General features: G+C 39.1%; 1 protein-coding gene across 2 annotated transcripts in view; it reads right to left on the reverse strand.

The window, feature by feature from the left end:
* The window catches only part of LOC121519770 (neuropilin-1a-like), a 157,309-nt gene that overhangs the window by 36,144 nt on the left and 97,205 nt on the right, over positions 1-23,960 (reverse strand). For both annotated transcript variants that reach the window (XM_041802656.1, XM_041802657.1), the window contains 2 exons: positions 7,697-7,852; positions 5,022-5,166 (listed from right to left, as the gene is read on the reverse strand). In XM_041802656.1, the coding sequence (XP_041658590.1) occupies positions 5,022-5,166; positions 7,697-7,852 (301 nt within the window). The remainder of the gene's footprint in view (positions 1-5,021; positions 5,167-7,696; positions 7,853-23,960) is intronic.

Genomic DNA, 23,960 nt, shown 5'->3' on the forward strand with positions numbered 1-23,960 from the left:
AGCGTTAACCTTGTTGTCTGTAAACCATTTTTGTGTAGCTTTCACTGTGTGCTTTGGCTTATTGTCTTGCTGGGAAATAAAGACTGAATAAGACTGTCCTCTAGGATCGCCCTATATTTTGCCACATCCATTTAACCCTCTACCTTTACAAGCCTTCTAGGCCCAGCTGCCGAGAAGCATCCCCACAGCATGATGCTGCCACCACCATGCTTCAGTGGGAATGGTATGTTAACGAAAAAGCACCATTTGGAGTCTCATGAGACCAAAAAGCTTTCTCCTACTTGACCATGGAGTCTCCTACATGCCTTTGCTGATCTCTAGTCCAGATTCAATCTGAGTTTTCTTCAACAGTGTCTTTCTCTTTGTCACTCTCCCATAAAGTTTTGATTGGTGAAAAACCTGGCCAACAGTTGCTGTATACAGAGTCTCTCATATCAGCTGCTGAAGCGCTGAACTCCTTCAGAGTAGTCATAGGTGTTTTGGTGGTCTTTCTCACTAGTTTCCTTCTTGCACGCTCACTCAGTCTGTGAGGACGGCCTGATCTAAGCAGATTTATATGTATGCAATATTCCCTCCATTTGTTGATGATGGATTTAACTGAACTCTAGGCGACGTTCAGTGACTTGGACGTTTTTTTAATCGATCCCCTGACTTATACTTTTCAATAACCTATTCTCTGAGTTGCTTGGAGTGTTCTTTTGTCTTCATGGTGTAATGGTAGCCAGGAATACTGATGAACCAGTGACTCAGGTGATCCACATTTCACTAATTGTGAGACTACTAGCACCAGTTGATTGGTCTTTAAAGGGGGTGGATATTCATGCAGTCACTTGTTCACATTACATCTTTTTGTTTAACTGACATTACTTTGCAGAAATCTGACTTTTACAGAGTTTTTTTGTAGTTTTTTTTTTTTTTTTGCAAAAAATGACATATTCTATTGACCATGATTGATCTATAAAATCAATAAAAGGGTAAAACATCCAAGGGGGTTAATACTTTTTATAGGTGCTGTATGGACTGAGGACTTGATGGTAAAACATAAACATTTCATACCAGAGGTGTCTCTATTTGCTCCACTTTAACCTTGGATATATAGATCATCTATAACTCAGAGCAGACTCGAAGGATCAAGTCGACTTTTCATCCAAATAGTATTTAAAGAAATGCCAAAAAGAATTGAAGCTCGTACCACTCATGACATCCTCATGTTTTAGTTTGTGTTTCAAGTGAAAATAGAAAACCTCAAATTAAATTGTCAGTCGCAGAAGAGAAAGCCCCCACATGGTATCAATGATTGTAATTCTATTAGAATAAACCAGAGTGCCAGTTTTTAAAGATGGCATGCAGCTAAAAACATCTCAAGAAAGAAAATTCAATAATAGAAACACAGAGAATAAAACTGATTTAATATGAAGCAAAAATGAGACTGAAATAAATCAGCTGATCTAAGTAAAGACGAAAAACAAAACCAGAGTAGCGAATTTCTGATCTGATTCCTAATAATAATTGTCATAATAAAAATCATAATGATTTAAAAAAAAAAAACTAAAAATAAAATGAAATATGTCCCTTTTAGCATGCTTTGGTGCAAAAGTCTAAACATAAACACAGCACATGGAGTTATTTTAACCACAGAGCTTAAGAAATAGTGCTATTTTCAAACTAAATACCACTTAAATAAGGACTTTTTATCTTTTACGTGTCCATCTGAGGCTTGCACGCTGACAGTGAAGAAGCAGCTGGTATCAGAGTCTCTGGAAAACGTTCAAAGTCTGGTCTCATGGCTGTTTGACACCGACAGACTCGTCTGGTGAAAGGGACGCTGCGGCCGCGTCGAGGTTAGAAGACAATCTGTTGGACAAGCAGGCTGGTCTGCTTTCTCTGAGGGTGTGCATGTATAAGGAAATATACTGAATAAATATTGGATAAACCACAGACCCACGATGCATTGTTAATTTAACTCTTAAATATACACAAACGAGTTTAAACTCTATTGATTAGATTTAACTACGAGGCTCAGACAGTCGAGGTCTCAGCGTGATATCAGACAGATGTTTTATATCTGTCTCTTTACAGCAGCTCCAGAGGATGTAAATTCCTTTACCATGTGAATATAGACACTCTGTGCTCCTTATGGAAACCCCCTGCAGTAAAGTCTGTGTGCATTCTTGTGGTCCTCTGCTTATGACTACATTACATCCCCTTAAAGACAGAAAAAAGGCTTTAAAGAGCAAAAGAGGGATGGTCTGCCTTTATTTCATCACGTTTTTGATATTCTAATAGTTTGAGATAGTGGTGTTTGATTTGTGTCAGCTGTGAGCCGCAATCATCAAAATTAGAATAACAAAAAAAAGTCTAAAAATATTTCTCTTTGTATGAGCTGAATCTATAAATACGTGGAAGTTTCACTTTTAAAATCACAGGGTAAATAACTTTCATGATATTCTTGTGTTTTGAGGTTGTGATGACTGGACTACTGTTGACATGGCGTTCCCTTTACAGAACGAAACAATGTTTTTTTTTATATTCTATTTTTATGTAGATGAACATGTTTCCGAGAATGTAGCATGTATGGACAGGATTTATTTTTGAAAACAGCATAACCTGCCTATGTGTGAACCACTTTAACCAGTGTATTTCTTTAGCTGACCAGAGTAACATCAGTGCTTAAAACTGACAAATGAACAGGAGAATATTGGGTTATATTTGCAAAAGACTGCTTCTCTTTCATGTTTTTATCACTTTTAAGAATGTTTGTTTCGTACCAGCAGTTCTGATGAAGTTTAAATGTGGAAATTAGATTAGACTGAAGTCAAAGGAGGATTAAGTTCAGTGGCAGTGGCAGACTCAGGACGTTTAAGGGTCGGGGGCAACAATGATGAGTGGGGCACCATCATTCATTAAGTTGTCATTTCTAGTTTAATTAATAATGAAACTATTAAGAAATCCTAGTTAAGATTTAATGTGTTTTTATTATGATTACAGCTACTACACCTCTGGAGTTATGAACCATTTAACCACATTTTAACAAAGATAGACAAACAAGGACGTCAATGGAAATAAACCTTATACCAAGGAGCTTTTAGCACTTTATTGCATTTTTTCCACTCTTAAACATGTGATTTGTCCACTAAGAAGACACCTATAAGGACAGCAGGGAGGGACTTTTCTCATGTATTGTCCATTTAAAAGGCAACCTGGAGACACTTATCATAAACTGTCTGAATTAAAGGCATTCAGGAGGCCCCCCCCCCCACTCATATCTAAGAAAAGCTAAGCTAATAAAGAGAATCTGTTCATGTTTAATATGAAACTCAAAATTCTTAAGTCTAGAAAGTTCTCGAATACAAGGAAAAATAGATTTTTAAAAAAATTTCAAACATTGTAAATGCACTTAAAACAAAATGTAGAATTTTTAAGACAATAAAGTCAAAAATCCAGACACTTTCATTTTTCTTGTAAATTTCTATTTTACAGTACTGTAAATTTAGGTTTTAAATTTTAAATTTTTGAGTTTCTAGTATCAAAATGTAAGAATTTTTAGACTTGGAAATTTCAAGTTTCTTCTATTAAATTTCCGACTTTTAAAACCTGAACTTCTGAGTTTGATTCCTTGTTAATATATGACTTTATAATGTTTTTCTTTCCCAAAAATGTTTATGTTTTTGCTCAACATGTTGTAGATTTTCTTCTGTTTCTCATCTTGTAGCTTGGTATTAATATATTATGTTTCTAATCATGGTTTTAAAAATGTGTATATGTACATCTAATTTTGACAACCTCAAGAGTAGACAGCGTCCTGCAACCCTCCTGAGATCTTTGGCAAACCCCCTAGGGGTGTCCGGGCCCCAGGTTGGGAACTACTGCTTTAGAGCAACCATTTTTCCTCATAAACGTGACACACTGCTGTCAAAAATCACCAGAGATTTTAATTGTTTCACTGATAAAACCCTATAAAGGCCTACGGATGCTTTTCTTATAAAAACACCTTTGTATAAAGTACTTCATAACTGCTTTATCATAGTTTTATTCAATATTTGCTAATCTAATTTTGGCAGCATCAGAGCAGACAAAGCCTCACCCTAAGATCTTTGGTTGCCCCCCCCCTGCAGGGTCCTGGACCCCAGGTTGGGAAGTAATGCACTTAGATGGCACTTATGTCCACTGAGTGGGAACCAAAGGGGGCATTTTATCATGTTAATTTACCATAGGGGTGTACAAGAGGGCACTTTCTGATGTTTTTCAACATTGGGGACCCCAGAGGTGTGACTCCTGACCCCCCTCTGAGTCCACCAGTGATTCAAGGTAAATGTTAGAGGAGCTTTCTATACAGGCAAAGTAAAAATGGTAGAAGATAGAGCTAAATGCCATGTTCTTGATTAGTAGTTTGGTCTGAGAATAGAGCTTGGTTAAGATCCAGGTGAAATGAGGATAAAGGACAAGGATCAGTTTCATGTTTAATACTTGCAAACACGCTCCGTGGTTTCCCGCTTCTGTCATTATATCACCTGAATCACCTGTCTCGCACTCTGCAGCCTGTTCTCCCATGAGTAACAGCCTAATATCTACTTTATGGAGCTCTCCTACTGAGAGTTGCTTGTAGCACATCAAGGACTGAGGTTTATATAATGTTAGAGGATGAGTAATGAGGCGGCGTGATTTTTCCTGCGTTCCTCTGTAATGAATAACGGTGTCCTTCTGTGGGAGTTTGGGCTCGCCTTGGAAGCAATGATTATTTTAAATCAACACAGAGCAGCAGGAGGTTCTCGTCCCGCAGCCAAAAAGATGCTGAGAAAAAGTGAGAAAACGTTGTTAAAGGGCGTGAAAGTGGAGGTTAGGGAAGAGAACAGTCAAACAGGCCTCAGCAGGTAAAACTTTTAAAGAAGTGTCCCAGACTGTCACTCATGTCTCCGAAAACTTTTAGTTGGTTTAAAAAGCATCCCCATAGAAATGTTCACAGAGCAGCTTGTAAAGGTCGCTGGCGTGTGAGTGAAACTATAAATGTTTGCTGCCGTTACCTGATGTCCTGCAGCCGTAGACCTCAAAGCGCATGCAGATGCCTTGCTCCCAGGTCATGGGGCGGATTCGGATGTAGCGAGCCAGCGTCTGTTTGGGGAGGTAGGCGTGAACCTCGTCTGTTGGGTTGTGGTTCCCCTGGAAGATCTAGAGAACAGAAAGTACAGGAACATTAAAAAAGGTTCTCGTGATGCTGATTTATCAGAGGTGCTCCCACGACTGGAGCTGCTGTGGATGCTAGTCAGTGCTGCTAAATCGACTAAATCACTCTCTCTGCTTGTTTCTTTTCTCTGCCACCTTTTCTTCTACATCTACCAACAGTTCACTGATTTCCATTACTTCTACTACAGAGTATGAATGGTTTTATAATTACTGCCAAAACAATTGTGCTTTCAAAACATTAACCAAATGAAAACTGCTACTTTTGCTAAGACTGCAAGCCTGTACTCAAACCGTTTCATTAGCCCACAGTTCACAGTGTCGTTTAAGGATCATTGGAGCCAGCGGGGGAGTGTGGCGCTTTTTAATATCAAACTGTTAAACTCATATAAAAGCAAACATATGACAGTAATGCAGGAGAGGAAAGGATGCAGATATAAAGATGTTAAAAATGCATACATTTTTTTACATAAATCTAAATTAACACTAGGAAGCAAACACACAAATGTAAACACTATCATTAGTACTTCTTCTGCCGCTTGCACTGCTAGCGCTCATTTTTTTTAATTTGCTATCAGGCAAAGACAGAGATTGCCCCAGGCTCTTGTGCTCTTAGGGGCCACAAGATATATCAATTATAGATGTTAATCTAGAATGAAGTATTACTTATAACACTACTAATAAGGAGCCAAGAGTGACTACAACTGCATGAAAATAGTATGAAAAACACAAGACTGGAGAGATGCTTGAATATGAAGATGATGCTATGCAGTGTTGCACAGGGTCAGTGGTAGTATATACAAAGGAATGCCTTGGGTTTGTTTGATAGAGTTGTCTATTACTCCTCTGAAATAACAGAAAATATAAGTGTAGCTTTATATCATTTCTGTTGAAGGAGGATGGATGCTGAAGCACATTGAAGTTGTTTTTAATTACACAAGCATAATAAGGGCTTTTTAACTTTTTTTTGGCATAAAGACGAGTGCCTTTAACCTTGCAAAGCAGATGGATACGCCCATTTTCCTTGTTTCTTACTGGGGAATCCATCTTGCAAAGCTCCCGTCTGAACAGTTTGGGCCTGGTTAGAAAGTGACAGGAACAGTCAGTGTCAAGGGGCAGTGCTTTCGGGGACGACAGAGTCGTGATGTAAGCAAGCAGCAACAAGAGGCCGGTGCAGATATGTCGGAAGACATTAGTGTGGATGCTGCTAAAGGGCCAGTTTTATCAGAACTTGGCAACATTTCTATGTTAAAAGAAGAACGAAGAACAGCAGTGAGTTGTTTTCTTTTCAAAAACGAACAAAGTCATGTACTGACATGTCTACAGTCGCCATGGTTCACGTTATGCAGCTCTCTGTGGAGATTACTCCTCGGTAGCGGCTACGTCATATGTTTCGTTGCTCTGATTGGCCAGAAAAGATGTGACAGATAGAACGTTCATCCAATCACCCTCAGAGTTTTTATGTCAGAGGCTCTGCCCTTCCCCAAACACCGTCTGTGGGAGGTTTACCAGATGCATGTGTGAAGCAAATCCATCTGGCGTGTCAGGTTAGAGGGTCTTGGTGTCTTTGATGAATTTTCTAGCATTAAAATAAATAACTGCAGTCAAGTAGAACCCTACACCTACCCTAACCCCACAGACATGCTAGAACAATGCATAAAGGCAACATGCAATATTTAAAATGCATTACTTGTAGCAGAAGAATGGATAATGCATTAGTGGTGAGCACATATTTGTTATTTTTGAGCGCCGCCTGGCCTAGAGACATGTTCAGATATTACAGTGTGCTGAGTTTGATTATGACGCTCCTCTTTGAGCTGATAGGCAAGCACTGTTAGGTATTTATATTTCACATTTAGGTCCCACACACCTCACTGGCTCTTGTGTGGAAAAAGAGCGCTGAAATTAAGTGTACTGCAAATATGATTCTTCCTACAAGCTTGTGCTGTTTCTGAGAATTCTTCTGTTTAAAACATGTCTATATTTAGATTGCATGGTTACGGGTGTCTTTATACATAATTGATGCATACAGGCAGCTTCCTTTGTAAAAGTGTGTCACGATGAATATTTTCTTTGTATTTTCTGAATGAGAGTAGCCTATATTATTTATGTAGCACACTTTTCAACATGAATAGAGAAGAGGGTGGATTATTAAAGCTGGTTACATGCAGTATATTCAACATTTTATCTATTATGCTCTCTTATTGACACTGGGAAGCTCTTTGAGCAATTATTCTTGAAAAGTAGATCAGAGATAACCAGAGCTATTATATAGGTCTCTCTTTGAATAAGTGCCATTTGCATTGTGTTGAATGTGGCTGTTAATGATATCTAGGCTTTCACTCATTTTGTTCACTGCCTTCCTTGTTTAGTTGTGTTTTTTTTTCTATTTACATGAATAAAATAAATTTTAATCAAGCAATCAGTCGAATAAATCAATGATATGTCTTCTATTCCAGAATCTGATTGAAGATTGAGGTTTAAGTAGTTGTAAAGTCAGGATTAAACCACTCGTTACCTTCTGCTTTGAGCCTTCCTTCACAGTGACCCAGTCCTCCCCTGTGGAGCTCACATCTACTTTGTACGTCCGGACATAGTAGTGCTTCTTGGTCTCTCTTGAGATTGCTCCCTGTGTCCCGATGGCCGTGACAAACCGGAGAAATCCCAGATCCACCTAGAGACACAGTAAAAATGGTAATTTAATGTTAATGGGAAAAAAAGACAGATTTGTTATAAAAGATAAACCTTGAAAAAAACATAAAAGAAAATTGGCCACCCTGTAAGTACAGTGGATTATGGAGACAGTAATTATAAGAAAGAGTGTTTCAGGGTCACCAGAGTAAAGACGACACTTTTTTGCTCTGTCACTAGCAGGTTTTGTGACCTTCTCTGCAGAATTTTACCCATTAAAAAGATTCTAGGGCTGCAGCTATCCTGAAGACAACAAGTTGAATGTGGTCTCCCATGGATGTATTTTACATTGTCAAGTACATACGTAGCTAGAGCCTCGACTTAAAGTGCTCTCACACCTACAAAAAAACTCCTTAAAATGTCCAAAATATGTGTGAGTTGCATGTGTGAATGCAAAGAGATAAATTTGGCCATTGTATGTGTGGCTGATGTGAAATCAGTTCTTTAAAAGTCGTAAATCTGCTTCACTATGTTTCCTGTTTGCCAGTATTTTGCTCTTTTCTTGAAACTAAAACCAACACTGATAGAAAGGCAAAAAACATCCCACTCTGTTTCTTTAGCTACCATTTCTACATCAGTATTTTTAAGGCATCTTCTGTCAACTAAGACCTGATTATCTCTGTGTGCACCCTGCGATTTCAGGCTTTCCTAAAAAACCCTGAAGTTAGTACCCCGCAAAGCCAGTGGAGATTCATTGGTGTCTTCAGGTGAATCCATCTTGCAAAGCCTCCAGCTGAAATGATTGTTACCATTCAGAGAATGATCAGTCTGCAGCTTTTTGAAATAGGCAGCAAGGTTAAGTTGTACCACAAGCCTGTAAACATGGCGGCCAGTGAAAAGACTAGCATGGGTGCAGCTATGGTAGTAGTGTTGTCAGAGCTGGAGCAAAGAACCATACTGAAAAGCTTTCCTTGGTGGAAAAAAATGCTTTTGCAACGACCCCAACCAGCTTCAGCAAGAGATGAATTCCCCAACTGGCTCCACTGGTAGTAAGAGATTGATTAAGGCTACCTGTCAGACTCACCCAGGTGGTGCATGCCTACTACATCTTATGTTTTGTTGCTCTGATTAGCCTGTAATAACTCAGAGAGACAAAACTTTTGTCCAATCAACCCACAAGATTGTTTTGAAGTGTCCTGCTCTACCCAAACAACATTCATGGGCTTTTGCCCACATGGAAAGGAAATATATCCCATGCAACATGTAATAGATATGCGAGGCAGTCTATTCGGCATGTCAGGTTACAAGCCTCCCCAGTCTTGAATTGTAACTATCTTGAGTTAAGAGTCTGGGCTAAAGTCTGTTCTATGCTTGACGCACCCAATTCAAATGTGACGTAAAATCTTATAGACACGCCCCTTCACAGGGGTCCCATACAGGGATTTTTCGCCTGGCCATGCACATCTGAGAACTTTTAAAAATATCAACATCTGTATATGATTCTTCCTTGAAGGATCACAGAAGCAGCACCTGGCTTGAAATATCACACATAGTAGGAAAATAAAAATGGCGTCCACATGGAAAGCATAACCGAGCTTTGAGGGATGACAATGGGGAGGTACCTATGAGAGGCAAGAGAGACCATTTTGATCGAATCAGCTTTGAAAAGCTCAAATAAGGTCAGAACTTGTGGTAAGGATGAGGCAGGTTTGGAAACATAGAGGAGTGAGTCATCTGCATAGAGAGAGAGCTTATGCCAGACTCTTCCCTTCCATATTCCTTATATATTTTTCTTTCATAAATAACAGCAATCACAAGTGGTTGATGGCACCTGTAAAAGAAGAAGGCGTCTGTCCCCTTGGATGTGTGGATTAAGATATTTAAAGTAAAAGGTTATTCAGTGAAACAGAATATACACCATGACAGCCAGATGATGTTTATGTGTTTATGTTTTTGTTTCTTCTGAAGAATTTATGTGAAATCTCATGTGTGAAATTCTTTCTACAAAATCTTGGTGTGCATTTAGGGTTTTAGATTTTAAAAACCATCTTTAAGTCTTCATCTCCCAAGAAGATTTCAGGGGCAGAACATTAAAACAATGACAGTCAGAGTTTTTGAATGGACAGTCTCTGTGTGAGATAATCAGGGCAAAAACAAAGCGGTTCAGAGCAGGGTAACCTGTGTCTTCAGCTGGAGAGAAATCTCCTCAGATGGTCTCCAAAGTGAGCAGCAGCAGGGTGGATGTTGTGGTTTTGGGATGTGTTTAAAAGCCCCATTAACAGCTCTGATAATGCGTCTGCCCAGCACCCATCAGCTCCCAAACACAGGAACAAGTTTAGCTCAGCGTTTAAACCTTTTATCAGCAGAAGCAGCACTTTGGATCATAAAATAAAATCCTGTTTCTTTGTTATCAAACAATCTTTCCCAAGAAGAGGACAGGCCGTGACACATGATGGAGGTCATGGGTTTAACTCTGTCTCAGAGATCCATGTGAGCTCGGAGCCTCTGATCCAGAAGGTTGTCCACCAGAGTCTGTTTCTCTGAGATACGGAGCCGTGTGTGAGACGTCAGACTCATTTAGAGCGCAGCAGGCAGCGTGTGATGAGAGTGTGTGAAAAACAGCTCAGGATCAATTTTACGGCTGTCCGCCCACATCACTAATGACTACGGTGTGACCTGCCATGTGTCTGTGTTTTTAACCTCCTGGATTTAGAGGTTAAGTTTGGCCAACAGCAGATTTCATGAGAGGAAATCAGGATTAAATATTTAACAACTGGACTTTAAAGTAGCTGCGTGGTAAAAGGTTCGGCCTTTAGCTGATTATACTCCAAAACTGCATGTCACCATTTTCAGAATTTACTGGTTATATCTGAGCAAAAGCATCACATTTCCCCAGTAAATCCAGCCAGGATCTGCCAGTTAGCCTAGCTTAGCATTAAGATCATAAGCAGTGGCAAAACGCCACTGACAGTGAAAGACATCATAGCAGCTCTCTGCAGATAGCATTAGCTAGGCTGCAAGGTTGTTTATCTAAACCAAAATCCCCCAAATAGAGCTCAGCAGTATGGTTTATAAAGTAAAAGCCCCAAAGTGGTTTAATTATTTGCCATAATAACAAAACAACGAGCTATCAGAGTGTAAAACAAAGATCCTGTAGAAGATACAAGCTTATATCATATCATTATATCATTATATTAACAAAGGCATGGTTTACTTGCAATCTTGGGTTAAAAAGCTGCAATGCACACAAAATCTGTCAAGTTGGATAGATTTTTTTGTTGATAAATAGTTGATAAATACATAAATAACCTTTAATGAGTTCTTCCTTTTGTAAAACGGTTCCCAACAAGTTTTTTTTAAAGTGTATGTTTTCTTAAAGACAGCGAAAATATTGCAGGGCCATCTGTAGCAAAGCTTAAATATGCTTTAAGAAAGACACAGTTTATTTGAGATCCTGGAGTAAAGAACTACACTACCCACAATCCCAGAGCACCACAGCATGTTCCCTGATTCATGTAGCCTGCTGTTTCCATGAAAAACGTTTACCATGCTGAACTTTGGCTGCTGCTGATGACTTTAAGCGCTATACTTTCCTTCCCATATGTACACAAACTACAATAGCTGGAAAAACGGCATTGATATTAAGAATGAGACACAACAGCATGTTTGGAAATAACTGAGCTACATAGCTATCCTTTGTGATGAAGCTCAACAGCGCTAGCCCACATTTTCATTGGCTCTGGTTCTGGAAGTAAAATTCACCATCCAAATCCCCCATAACATATTGTTTATAATTTGTCTCTTGAATATGTATTATTTATTATGACGTGTGCTGCTGACCTCTTGGCCAGGTCACCCTTGCAAAAGAGATCTCGATCTCAACCGGTTTTATCTGGTTAAATAAAGGTTAAATAAAAAATAGAGATTTTGTAACATCCATATTACAACATGTTAACACTTTATTTGAAGTTTTATTCATAAGACTGGCATTATGCTGTCATAATCATGACATGACACCTGTCATTAACATGAATAGGGCTTTCATGAGTGTTGCCATTAAGTGTCATTAAGTGTCATTCGCTAAATTATGACACCTTCACCGCAAAGTTGACATTTTTTCGGAAGGCATAATCATGATAACTTGACATTTTCGCGTACGTTCAACAGTTCCATGGTTACTGAAGACCCCACCAATCAGAGATGTTGCTGTGACATGTGAGGATTGTGGGTATTTTGGTATTTTTGGCTGAAATTGCAAATATACAATTGATGACAAACAAGTAGAAAAATCCAGGGCACTCTCTTTAAGCATTAAAATGCCTTTATTTTCACAGCATGGTCATGTGTAGACCTTAAAAACACACTGCAATGCATATCGGCATCAAGCCTTCATCAGGAAGTCAAACAAATGGTTACATTACCTAAATGCCCAGTTGGCATGTCCCTATTGGTCGGCACCACTATAAAGAACCTACATATAGTAGGTTTCTACGTCACATTAGCCCCGCCTTTCAGAAAAGCTAATTAAAAGTGGTAAAATGCAGATTTTTATCAGTTTAGTACAAATGTCAGAAATAACACCAGCACTGATGTATTTTATCTTAATTCAGCCAGATACCTTGTGTACAGATGAAACAATGTTAAAGTGTTATTTCTTTAAAGAGTGCCTTGGAGTTTTCTTCCTGTTTGTCATCAACTTAATGAATCCCTTTTCCAAAGAGCACCTAGAAGCACTCCTACCTATGTTTTTTTTTTTTGCAAATATGCAATGCTTTTTTTTTTTTCAAAAAGATGTTAACATCTTAGAAATGTTTGTTTTCTACGGGCGCTAACACCATTGTTTACCAAAAGCGGTACATCTACCTTTGATATTTCTGACAATATGGCTCATAATGAAATCTGCTATGGAGAAAATGAATTTGACTTCCAGAGCCAAACTGTTGAGCTCTATAAATTAAAGGAATCATGCTGGATTTTGGGATATGTAATCTCTTCACTCTTTTAAAAATAAATATGTGCATCCTGTTGTAACTTCTTGCCTTTTTCCTCCATTTTTGTTTAAAATCAAATGTTCCCACAGTCACGAGTATTCAGGTATTTGGTCGGCATGGCTCCAGGATTAAAACTGCTGATATAAGAATTTTCTAGAATGCCAATGAGGGATGTGACAGGGGGAATTTGTCTCAGTTGAGCTCTATTCTTGAATCTTTATTTATTTCACCTTAATTTAGCCAGGTTTGTCCCATCGAGATCAGAGATCTCTTTTTTCAAGGGAGACCTGACCAAGAATGGCAGCGACACAGATAAAGTTGTGACTTCTGGTCTAACTTAACAAACCGCCTAACTCTGCAAAAAAGACGTGGTGTTATGGGGAAAGTCTCCACATGTCTTCCTGCTTTGCATTTTTTGCTAAACTAATTTCCTGTCTAAAAATATGCCTGTTAGACACAAATTAAGTTATTTGTTTTCTACGTCATAGATCCAGAAAGATAAGCTGCTTTTATTCATTATGTGGAGCTGTAGCTCTGCTATCATATGATTTCTATGCCTATTATTATTGCATTACAAAGAACAACTACTTCCCAAAAGGATGAAGCTTTATTTGTTCCTTTGATCAAAGACAACTGCTGGATGTTTGGTTGTTTTGCAGTCAGGAAAGTTTTTTACAAAAAATGTTGCTCCTAACTGTGTACATAAAATGTGCACATAAAATAAGACAAAACTGCTGCAGCTCACAGCCTTGAAGCTAAAAACTGAATATTTTTCCTGGAGAAAAAGGAATTAAGAGTGACGCTCTTCTAATTAACTGTCACAGCTGAGATGAACCAACATTTCTCGCTCTGGTGGCTGAGGGAAATTTCCCACAGTGATTGTATTAAGTGACTAAATGAATTTTCTTGATCCTGATTGAGTTACAATGTTCTTTTAAACTCACTTAAAGACTCACAAGTCTCAGGACAAACTCAGCAGACATCCCAAAAATAGAGCGGCCTCATAAATCATCTGGTTTTCAGGTGTTTGATCTGTTTTTGGAGTCAAACTGTGATTCAGTGTTTAAACAAATCAGTGCCATCCTCAGTCGAGTTTCACTTTTTCAAAGCAACTCTGAGTGAAATTACAGGCTGATATTATCACTTCTCTTGGCTTTACTTTTCCTCGTTCTCTTATGAAGTTATGATCTAAAGAGCTACATAACAGATTAGAAAGAATCGTTCAAATGGCCGAGGCTTTTTTATCTCGCTTTGGTGAAGAAGCGTCCGGAAACGACAGATCAAAAACGCTGGAAAAGAGAAACGATAAGAAAAAGATTGCAATAAAAGATGTTATCATCAAAGAGGGCGATAACAGAGGGTCTTACAGTGCTCTTTATAATGTCAGATAAGCCTTTACTGCCCACAAATACTGTGATATAAAATTAAAAACAGGATATAGCTCCATGTGTCACATCAATGTTGAATGAAAACTTTATTTATCTTCATATATGTGTATTAAATTGAGTGAAAATCCTCCTTTCGTCCTCTTACTTCCTCTTCAACAGCGTTTCTTGTTTGCTGAGTTTGTGAATGATCAGCTGCATGCTAAAATAAACAGCCCTTCAGTGAGTGGGATGCCTGTAATATAGAGAGCAGCGTGTAATTATGTTACCATGCAGCTGTTGCTGCTGTGATATTGTACATGGGAAGGGACCGGAGGCCATTATTTAACTTCTCCCACTGTTGCTTTTTCAGGGCAGGAGAAGAAAATAGCTCCTGGTGGGTCTGTGCGGCTTCATGTGACTGACACAGAGACCACTGGGAAAACATGTTTGGTGGGACGCTCGCCTGGCGTTCCCAGCTGGGTCCTGATCACAAATTCCAACGAGATGCATCCCGCACATTCTGGATGTGACAAAGACGGAGGAGTTATTCATTAAGGCGCCTCCGAGGAGCGACCTGAAGGAGATACTGGATCATTTCTGTTGTCTTATTTCACGCCAGGAGTTTGAGAAATTGAAGCTTGAGTAGGAAACTTTATTGAATAAAATCCAGGTTAAAATGACACATTCTAATCACAGCATGGCGCTAGAATTAAAAGTTCATTTGAATAAATTTACACCTGATCTGTGTTTGAGAGTATCTTCCTACAGATTAGGGCTAGCTTGCATGTAACCAGCTATGTAACATGCTAGCATTCCTTATGGTAACTAAGAATGCACTTTTCCAGAAAGTTCCTCCAGAGTAGGGCTGGGTAGTTTAGCCTAAAATTTATATTCTGTTTTATTTTGTATTTTTTTGCTCTTTTTGGTGATAGCACTTTATTTTGGTATTACAAAATCAAAATTGCATTCAAGTGCATTCAAAACCCCTGTCCTCCCCTTAAAGCTGTGGTTTGCACCTGGTCCAGCCTCAGGACCCACCATTAACTTCAAAAGGAGAATTTTATCCCAAATATTGGATAGTTTTCAGAAATTAAAATTGAACAGTAGAAAAGATGTGACAAAATAAAGAAACAGGGCAAATGAAGCTTTTAAAAGAGTTTCACAGACATGATGCCACAATGTTGTTTTCCAGGGATTCGTGGCTCACTGAAACGGTCTTCAAGACCCACTTTTGGGTACCGACCTGTGCTGATTTCATCGAATGAAACAATGACTAAAAGTCTAAGTCTACAGCCTATTTTTTTTACATGAGAAAGACTAGACTAAGACTAGCCAAAAATAGGTTAGTTTTTGTTGGACATTCAAAATCCATGTTATTTCTCCATTGTGGGTAAATCTGTAAAATTACAATATAGTATGTAAAACATATACATATTCCTATGCCTACAATGAAAGCCTGAAGCCGGGAGAGAAGCAGCAAAACAGCAGATCAGGCACCAGTAATGACAGAATGACACTGATTAAGTTAGAAGTAGATAAAGGATGAGCTGGGGTGGAGGAGGGTTGCAAAAAGAGGCTTGCAGAGGCAGCAGCCAGGCTGAAGTAGCTTAAATTTGGCAGCATTTGTGAGATTAGCCAATAGTGTGCTTCGAGCGAATCAGCTGGTCATCTGCGTAAGATCAGGTGATCTCAACTATATGGCAGAGCTTAACTACAAGGCCTGCCTAAAGTAATGCTACATGCTGGGTTTAAAACACACCTTAAAACAGTCAAGTGATTTTACTTTGAGTGTAAGTCCTCTGTCAAAGCCCCAGATAGGCTGGCAGAGATGCTCTGCAAAGTGAGAACACTTGCTGCATGTTGCTGTTATTACAAATATCAAACTTGGAGAGAAGAGATCCCACCTGATTACTGTGATGCATGCGAACTACACTAACACTTGTTACCTGGCTGCTTTACAACGGCAGCAACAGTTATGTAAGCACTAAAACACAACATGCATCTAAACTGGGGATGATGGTGTTGCAAAAACCCATTTCATGGCAGGAATTTTGGCGGTGATGGTACCAGCTTTCCACCAACTACTATTCCAGGGTAAAGAATAGAAACTTTGTCTACAGTGGCGTTTGCTGCCCTGTGGCAGATTAAATATTTTCAAGCCTCAAACCCAAATCACAATGATGTTTTTTAGAACAGAGGGTGTATTGAGGGGATTATTTAGATGCAGAACCTGTCAGAGAAAACCGTCATGCATCGTCTCTTTAACTGACATGGAAAATATCTGAGTGGATATGCTTTTTACAAGGATTTCATGTGCCTGATCCCTTCGCAAATCAAAAACCTAACACAAGCTTCAATAACATTTCACCTTCAAGAGTACCTAAAAAGACAATTTTACAATGTTTTGTCATCCACTGCTTTAGGCCATTTGAATAAGAAGCCTTTGCTGAAAGATGAACTTGTTCTTCTACAAACACTCACATTTGGCGTGACGACTGTAAAGGTAAACAAACGCAACTTTTTCAAGGGTTTGACAAAAATAAAGTCCATGACTTAGCTACAGTTTAAACCGAACTAGCCTCGGCTCTACCAGCCGTTACAATCGTTATGTTTTCCAAGCTCCGTTCTCCAGACTTCCTCCATCAAACGACCAAGGCTAATTGCTCTACCATCTCCTAATTACTCAACACTTGGCAGTTCTTACATCTATGCCAGGGAAAATAGTCACACTTGGAGCTTTTTTTAATGAAGGGAACAAACTGCAGGAAGGGGACATAATTCAGTCAAGTGTGTCTAAATGAGATTGAACAGAAAACACTGCTGCTTCCTGCCAAAACAGGATACTGCCTGAGCGCTGATAGTAAAAGAAAGAGCCTCACTTACTGGAGTCTCATCTGAGGGTTTAGTGTTTGCTTAAGAAAGCGCTGCTGGGATGTAGAGGATCACATGAGGAGAGAAAACCTTTTCTTTATGAAAAATGCTGACTAAAGAAATCACAGGAATGACTGACGGTTCTGTTAGTCCTATAATCAGACTGTTAATACGACTGTCTTTATTTTAATGACTAAACATGGCTTTGTGTTCATATAAGCTGATTTCTGTCAGACAGTTTGATTTATTTTAATTCTGCTGGCATTATTTCACAATATCTAATGTGAGAAGCACTGACACATTTTAAATGATTTATTCTAGGGTTTTTAAGCCTGTATTAGAGAGACAGGACAGTGGAAGGAGGCAGCAGCTAAAGAGAGGGTGGGAAATGTCATGCAGGACAGGAGCCACAGGATTGATTTGACTCTGGGCTTCAACAGCCTCTGCACATGAGGCAAGCAGACTTAACCACAAGGCCACCAGCATTGCTGCAATGACTCATTCGACACTAATTAAGATATATAGACTCAACTCGGAGGATAGTTAGTGAGTTAGAACTGCAGTTTCTGATTTAAATGTAGATCGTAGTAGTAGTTGTCTTTGAATGCAGGCATCTACATGCAGACCTGCCCACTGAACAGCCTGGGTCCCTGATAAACCTGGTCAACGGGCCCTTATTGATGATATCAGTGGATGTGTGTTAGATCAGCAGCATTGGTTTTGGTGTCCTGGCATACAGTTAACCCATTTATGAGCTGAAATGTGTGTCAAGCTGTTAATGAGTTCTGATGTTCAAATGATTTATTTGTGCCACTTTTTAACCCCTATTTATCACTGTTTCAACCCGTTTTCCACATTTGACCAATTGTTGCATCTTTAAACCAATTTTTGCCATCTTTTTCCCATTTATGTCACTTCTAACCCTTTTTGCTACTCTTGTGACAAATTTTCACTACTTTAGCTGCCCATTTTATGCCCCTTTAGCCACTTTTCCCTCGTTGTTGACACTTTTTGCCAATAAATGTCATCTTTTTTAAAATAGATATATATTTTTGGGCCTTGGATACCTTCACTGATGGAGGACAGTGGATAGAATTGGAAATAGGGACAAGAGAGTGGGGGCAGGGGTGTAGCACAGGGGGGGGAAAGGGTACTGATTACCTAGACCCACAGTAGGGAGGGGCCCATGAGGAGCCTGCACCAAAAATTGTTTTTATTTATTTTTTCTTATTATTTGGTGTCATTATTTAATCAAAGCAACAAAATGAATGGGTCAGCGGACTGAAATTTGTATCAATTAGAGTAAAATGAAAACTGGGGGGCTTCAACTCCTCCCTTAAAAATGTCCAAATGGTATAGTCCAACGCTGCAAAATAATGCAATTAAATTCAGTTGAACAATAGTGAAAATATTGCTCATAAATGGGGAAACTACACTTCAAAAACACTTTGACATGGATACATATATTTTTAAAAAATGATGCAACATTTGTTGTTTGGCTAGCCAGTTGGGGGGTATTCTTTCTGGGGGCCCAAACTCCCTATCTGCGCCCCTGAGTGGGGGAGAGATATGTGGAAATGGTGTCCCAGGCCATCCGAATACATGGGACGCACCTTAAACCACTAGGCCATCTGTGCCAAATAAATGTCACGTTTTAACAGTATTTCACCATTTCCCACCCTTTTTAAAACTCTTTTAACCTATCTTAATCCATTTGTGCTACCCTGTAACCACTTTTCAACCTATTTTCTGTCAGTTTTTCCACCTTTAATTCATTTTTACCAATATCCCCCTTTTTGGCCTGCTACAGTTTTTCCATTAACATAATTTCAGATCCTTCTGCTTAAATGTCTTGAATCCTGACGTTTGGCTTTCATTTGAGTTTTTTTTTCTATTTTGCAAACCTGAAGTGGGCTTTCATGTGTTTTGCACCAAGGAGAGGTTTCCATCTAACCACTCTTTCATAAAGCCCAGATCAGTGGAGGGCTGCAGTGATGGTTGTCCTTCTGGAGCTTTGGCCCATCTCCACACAGGATCTCTGGAGCTCAGTCGGGGTGACCATCTAAGTCTACCAAGGCCCTTCTTCCCTTTATTGGCTGGGCGACCTGCTCTTGGAAGAGTCCTGGTGGTGCCAAACTTCTTCTATATGAAAACTATCTTTATGCTTTCTGACTGCATGGTATTATAAAGTATTACTGCAGGAATCAACAGCCAACTTTACAACTTCAGAAATGACCCACTCTACCACTCAACCAAAGCTGCCATAATTACATTTTTTTCCACAAAACCAAACCCCAAAAATGCAAATTTTGGGTCCAAATTTTTGGTTTGAGTCAAAATAAGCATGCAAAAAACTCAAAAATGGATATGACAGTGAAACATAACACATATTTCGTCTGTCATCTTTGTTCAACCTCACCTTATTTCTGGTATCATGATCACTTGAGCTCACAGCCTTTACAGGACATAGGTGGGGGAATATCTTTTCTTAAATGGTGTTACTTTGGGACTAGATCCATGACTTTATAAAACCTGAAACTGCTGGAGCTCATTCTTTAATTTCAACAGTACACTCTTATTAATAAGGAAGTTTGACTTCTTTTGTGTGACTTATGAAAAAGTTTGCTTCAGCAGCCTTGAGTTTCTTATTCCAGACTAATTATATAAGCTAATTAAACAGCTAAACCTTGTAAAAACTTTGTAAAAGCCTTTAAACTCTGGCTGGATAATCAAATGTTTTTATTTGGACTTATTACATAATTATGAATCTGCTTTGTGACTGAAATAACAGAACATAAAGCCTCATTACTCCGCACTGACTCACTGGCATCAATGGAAACGATGAATTCTGCTCTCATTCTTTCTTTTGGTGGCCTTGGGGTTTCTTTCTAAAACGAACATCAGACTGATTAAATCTACTTTGTTCTGGGGATTTATTTTATTTCAAGAATGACACAACTTCACTGTTTTTGTCTTTTCTCTCTCATTGCATAATGAATTAGATTTATGATAAAAACAGCTCAAAATCACTGGAATGTCTGAAGAAAGCCCTCACATGTCCGTCTGCGTGTTCTTTAGTCTGATTTGTGTTCAGGTTTCGCTCGGTTATTGACATCTTCTGGCTTTGGGAGTCCACTCTTTGATTCCTCCTGAGGTCTGCTCTGGATATTGAGGCCGTTTAACGCTCTCCGGAGGATCTTTTGTCTTTCAGTTTCCCCTCTGGCCCAGCTTCAACAACACAAGGCCCCAAATGTGTTCTCCAGATGCAAAGCGCTCAGCTCTTCCTGGTGGCGTCAAACAGATCCTCAAGACAAACGGCTCAGCGCTCTATAAATACCTGAAGTCAGGAGGGAAGGAAGCCTTTCCTGGGCTTACATCATGGGATTCAATAACAAGTCCATTTACTACAACTAAGGATGAAACAACCGAGCCTTGTTGAGCCACATGGGACTGATCGTCCTTGTTTTGGTGCATAATCAGATTCTGGATATTATTCTCAAATAAGGATGAATCTGTGCTTTTTGCAATTTTATGATTGCAATTAATCTCAGAGTGTCTGTAGTTAACTGTGATTAATTGCATTGTTTTTGTTTCATTTTTAAAATCACTATTCTGCATTAAACCTTTTTTCTGTCATGTTTCCGCAGTCCTAAATTAAAGGTACTTACTGTTTGAATGCAGAGCTGCTTTAATAGGTAGATTTAGGATTTTAACATAAACTTTATTATGGAAAAAGGAACTTGTTATGGACTGAAAAGGAAGTAAGGCAACAGACAAAGCTAATTTTTTGATAACACAAGGTTCAGATGAGTTTTGACTTGTCTACTGAGCTGTCTGAGGTTTTTTTTTTACAGTGAAATGAGGCATTAAGGAGCAGCAGTGGACTCATTTTACATCACTGAGGCTGCAGGGAGAGACTGCAGTGGATTAACTGCAGTATGCTAAAAGGGGCAAAAAAAACCCTTGCGATTAATCACACTCTTTTAAAAAATCACTAATGGTGGATCTCTATTAATTGTGATTAACACAATTAATCTTGATAGGCCTAATCTATACAGTACTCAACTCATTAAAAAAACACTTTTATCATGGATGTGGTGAATACTCGACTCTGATTGGCTCTGGAAGTTCCATTGGTGTCCATTAACTTCATATATATGGACATTGTTTGAACTTCACAAGTAGTTCCGGTCAAAAAATCTTTACACTGTTCCAAATTAATGCACCACAGCCATTAGATGATAGGAGTAACCATAGCAACCTGAGGCGGTCATACTTTCTAAACAGGGAGTACAGCGTCCACAGACAAAGAAGCCTCAGCCGTCATTTAACTGACATAAATTAAAGACAGACTCCAGGTTTAAGACCAGTAACACAAGACGGCCTTATCTCCTATTTCATATGTGCGACTTTTTCAAGGCTCACCTTAACACTGAGAAGGGAAGGGTTGCAAAAAAACCTCACTTCCCTCCTGTTCTAATTTCTATAAACCATTGTCTGAAGATTTAAATAACATAAAAAGAGAGAAAAGAAGCTGTTATTTGTAGAGCCAAAGGAAACACTTCTGATAAACAGGCATAATAATATCTGACTTAGAGGAGACAACTATCTCACACCCACGTCCATTAATCTCTTATAATTGGACACCTCACCAGGCATTAACCCTTACATAAAATGCTCATTTTACTTGGTAGTGGGTTTACTTGTAAAGATTTTATTGCTTATGGCTTTTCTTTCTTTCACATACTTTTTTTGTGATGTACTAACATTTATATTGATTTGATTTTCTTTCTAATAAGAGATGAGACCAGAATGGTGCTTTTTGGCCATCAGACGAGACGTTATGTTTGTTGTTCACCAAACACTGCAGATCACCACAAACACACCATCCCCACTGTGAAGCACGGTGGTGGCAGCATCATGCTGTGGGGATGCTTCTCGGTAGCCGGCCCTGGGAGGCTTGTAAAGGTAGAGGGTAAAATAAATGTGGTAGAATATAAGAACGTCCAATCTTATTCAGTCTGCAAGAGACCTACGGCTTAGGAGAAGATTTATTTTCCAGCAACACAACGACCTAAAGCCTACAGGGAAAGCAACACGGAAATGGTTTAAATGGTTTAAAGACAACAAGGGGAGTGCAATAAAGAATTTGTGGCTGGATTTGAAACACCAGATCTAGTATCTTATTAAAAAGCCTCATTTAATTTTTTTGTCTTCTCTGATATTCATTTATCAACATTTTCCCTCCATTAAAGTCTCTTTTTTGGTAATTTAAAGGCCACACATGTAAATGTCACTGTATTTTACTATAGTTGATTATTCTGTCATCCTGTATTCAGTCATAATGTGGTTAACAGATACGGACTCTTTGGCCCTTATTGTATAAAAACCCAGCATGCTGATGAAGTGGTTCGTACTGTGCCAATAAGATTACAGATTTATCATAAAAAAGTCCAGAGTGCCTCAGGCTAACATCTCCCTGACAGTGTTATAAATAGCAACCTGGAAACAACATTAATACTGGTATATAATATTAATATGAATGCCTTTAAATGAATAATAGAGGTGTTTGCACGGTGACGGCAGGCGTGCAAGAATTAACTAAGTCATAATTTTCTTCTCAAGTAAGATGAATGGAAAGCCGTGAGGCAAACCACGCTGCACAGAGCCGGCCACGCACCACACTAAATCAAATAAAATGGAAAATCCTTCTCACAAATACATCCAGTCATAGCTCAAATGCCTCACAGAGTCTGAGGTTTGAGTTCTGAGAGATAAATCACTGAGACACAGGGAGGGCGGGATGTTTCTCCAAGAGCGACGGACAACAAAGCTTCACTTAGAGATGAAGAAATGTGTCCTCATGAACCAGAGCTGTTGGCTGTTCTAAAGCCTGCTGTGGGTCAGGAGTGGCTGGTGTTGATCTCATGACTGGTACTAAACTGGGAGAGGGAATCCACAGTCAGGCTTCTTAGCCAGAGGGTAGAGCGGGCAGATCCATGACCTACAAACTCTTCTAGGTGTTTTACTTCTGAAGGTTTTTATAAATCATTAAAAATGGCATGTTTCCTTGTCTAAAGTTACTTTAGAAATCAAGAAAAAGTTTGTTAGTAGAGACCTAATGTAGGGAACTCTGCGTGACATTGTTGAACTGGGCAGGTCAGGTTTATAGACTGGTTTAAGGCTCCATCTTTTCTGACCCCATTTACCTCCATTAAATCTGATCTTTCATATTATTTTTTCCCAGCAGGCTCAGCTGTGGCCCGGTAGCTCAAACACGTCCCCAGACAGACAATAGAGAGCCACTGCTACTAATTTGGCTCTGAGGTCGTCTTCCTGTGCATTTCCTGTTGTAACCCCCACAGGAAGGAAGTGGGGGTCTGCTTTTAGTGTGGGGGGCATTGTGAGCCTTCCTCTATGAGTTCCTGTCCTGGACAATGGGACGGTCCTGGACTTAAACCGCGCCTTATTGGCCTGTCTGATAGGGCGATGGTAACTAGGTTAGCCGAGTTTTATTTGGTCCAGACAGTATTTAAAAAAATGCAGATGCTTGTAGGTTAAAAGGTGGACTGAGAGTGTTGGGATTTAAAAATAGCTGAAGCTTTGGTAAATTTCCATCCTGTTTGGATTAGAATATTCTTGACAAAGTTTGGCCTATAGGTTAAACTAATTAAGGATTCTTGATCTAGTGTTAACATGCTGATACACTGCAGGTCACAGCAGCTTGACAAACCAGTTTGATTTCCTTTAGTAAAAAAAAACATGCAATATAAATCAAAGAAAGGAAACATATTGCAGTGCCTGTATGTTTAAATTTCATTTAATCCTACCTTCACGGAGCCTCCTATTTAACCGCCTAAGGCCCTGCATGCACATACGTATGAGGTCATTACATTCTGGCTTTCCTACAACAAAGTGATAA

Source organism: Cheilinus undulatus, linkage group 13, assembly GCF_018320785.1.
Source record: "Cheilinus undulatus linkage group 13, ASM1832078v1, whole genome shotgun sequence".
NCBI lineage: Eukaryota > Metazoa > Chordata > Actinopteri > Labriformes > Labridae > Cheilinus > Cheilinus undulatus.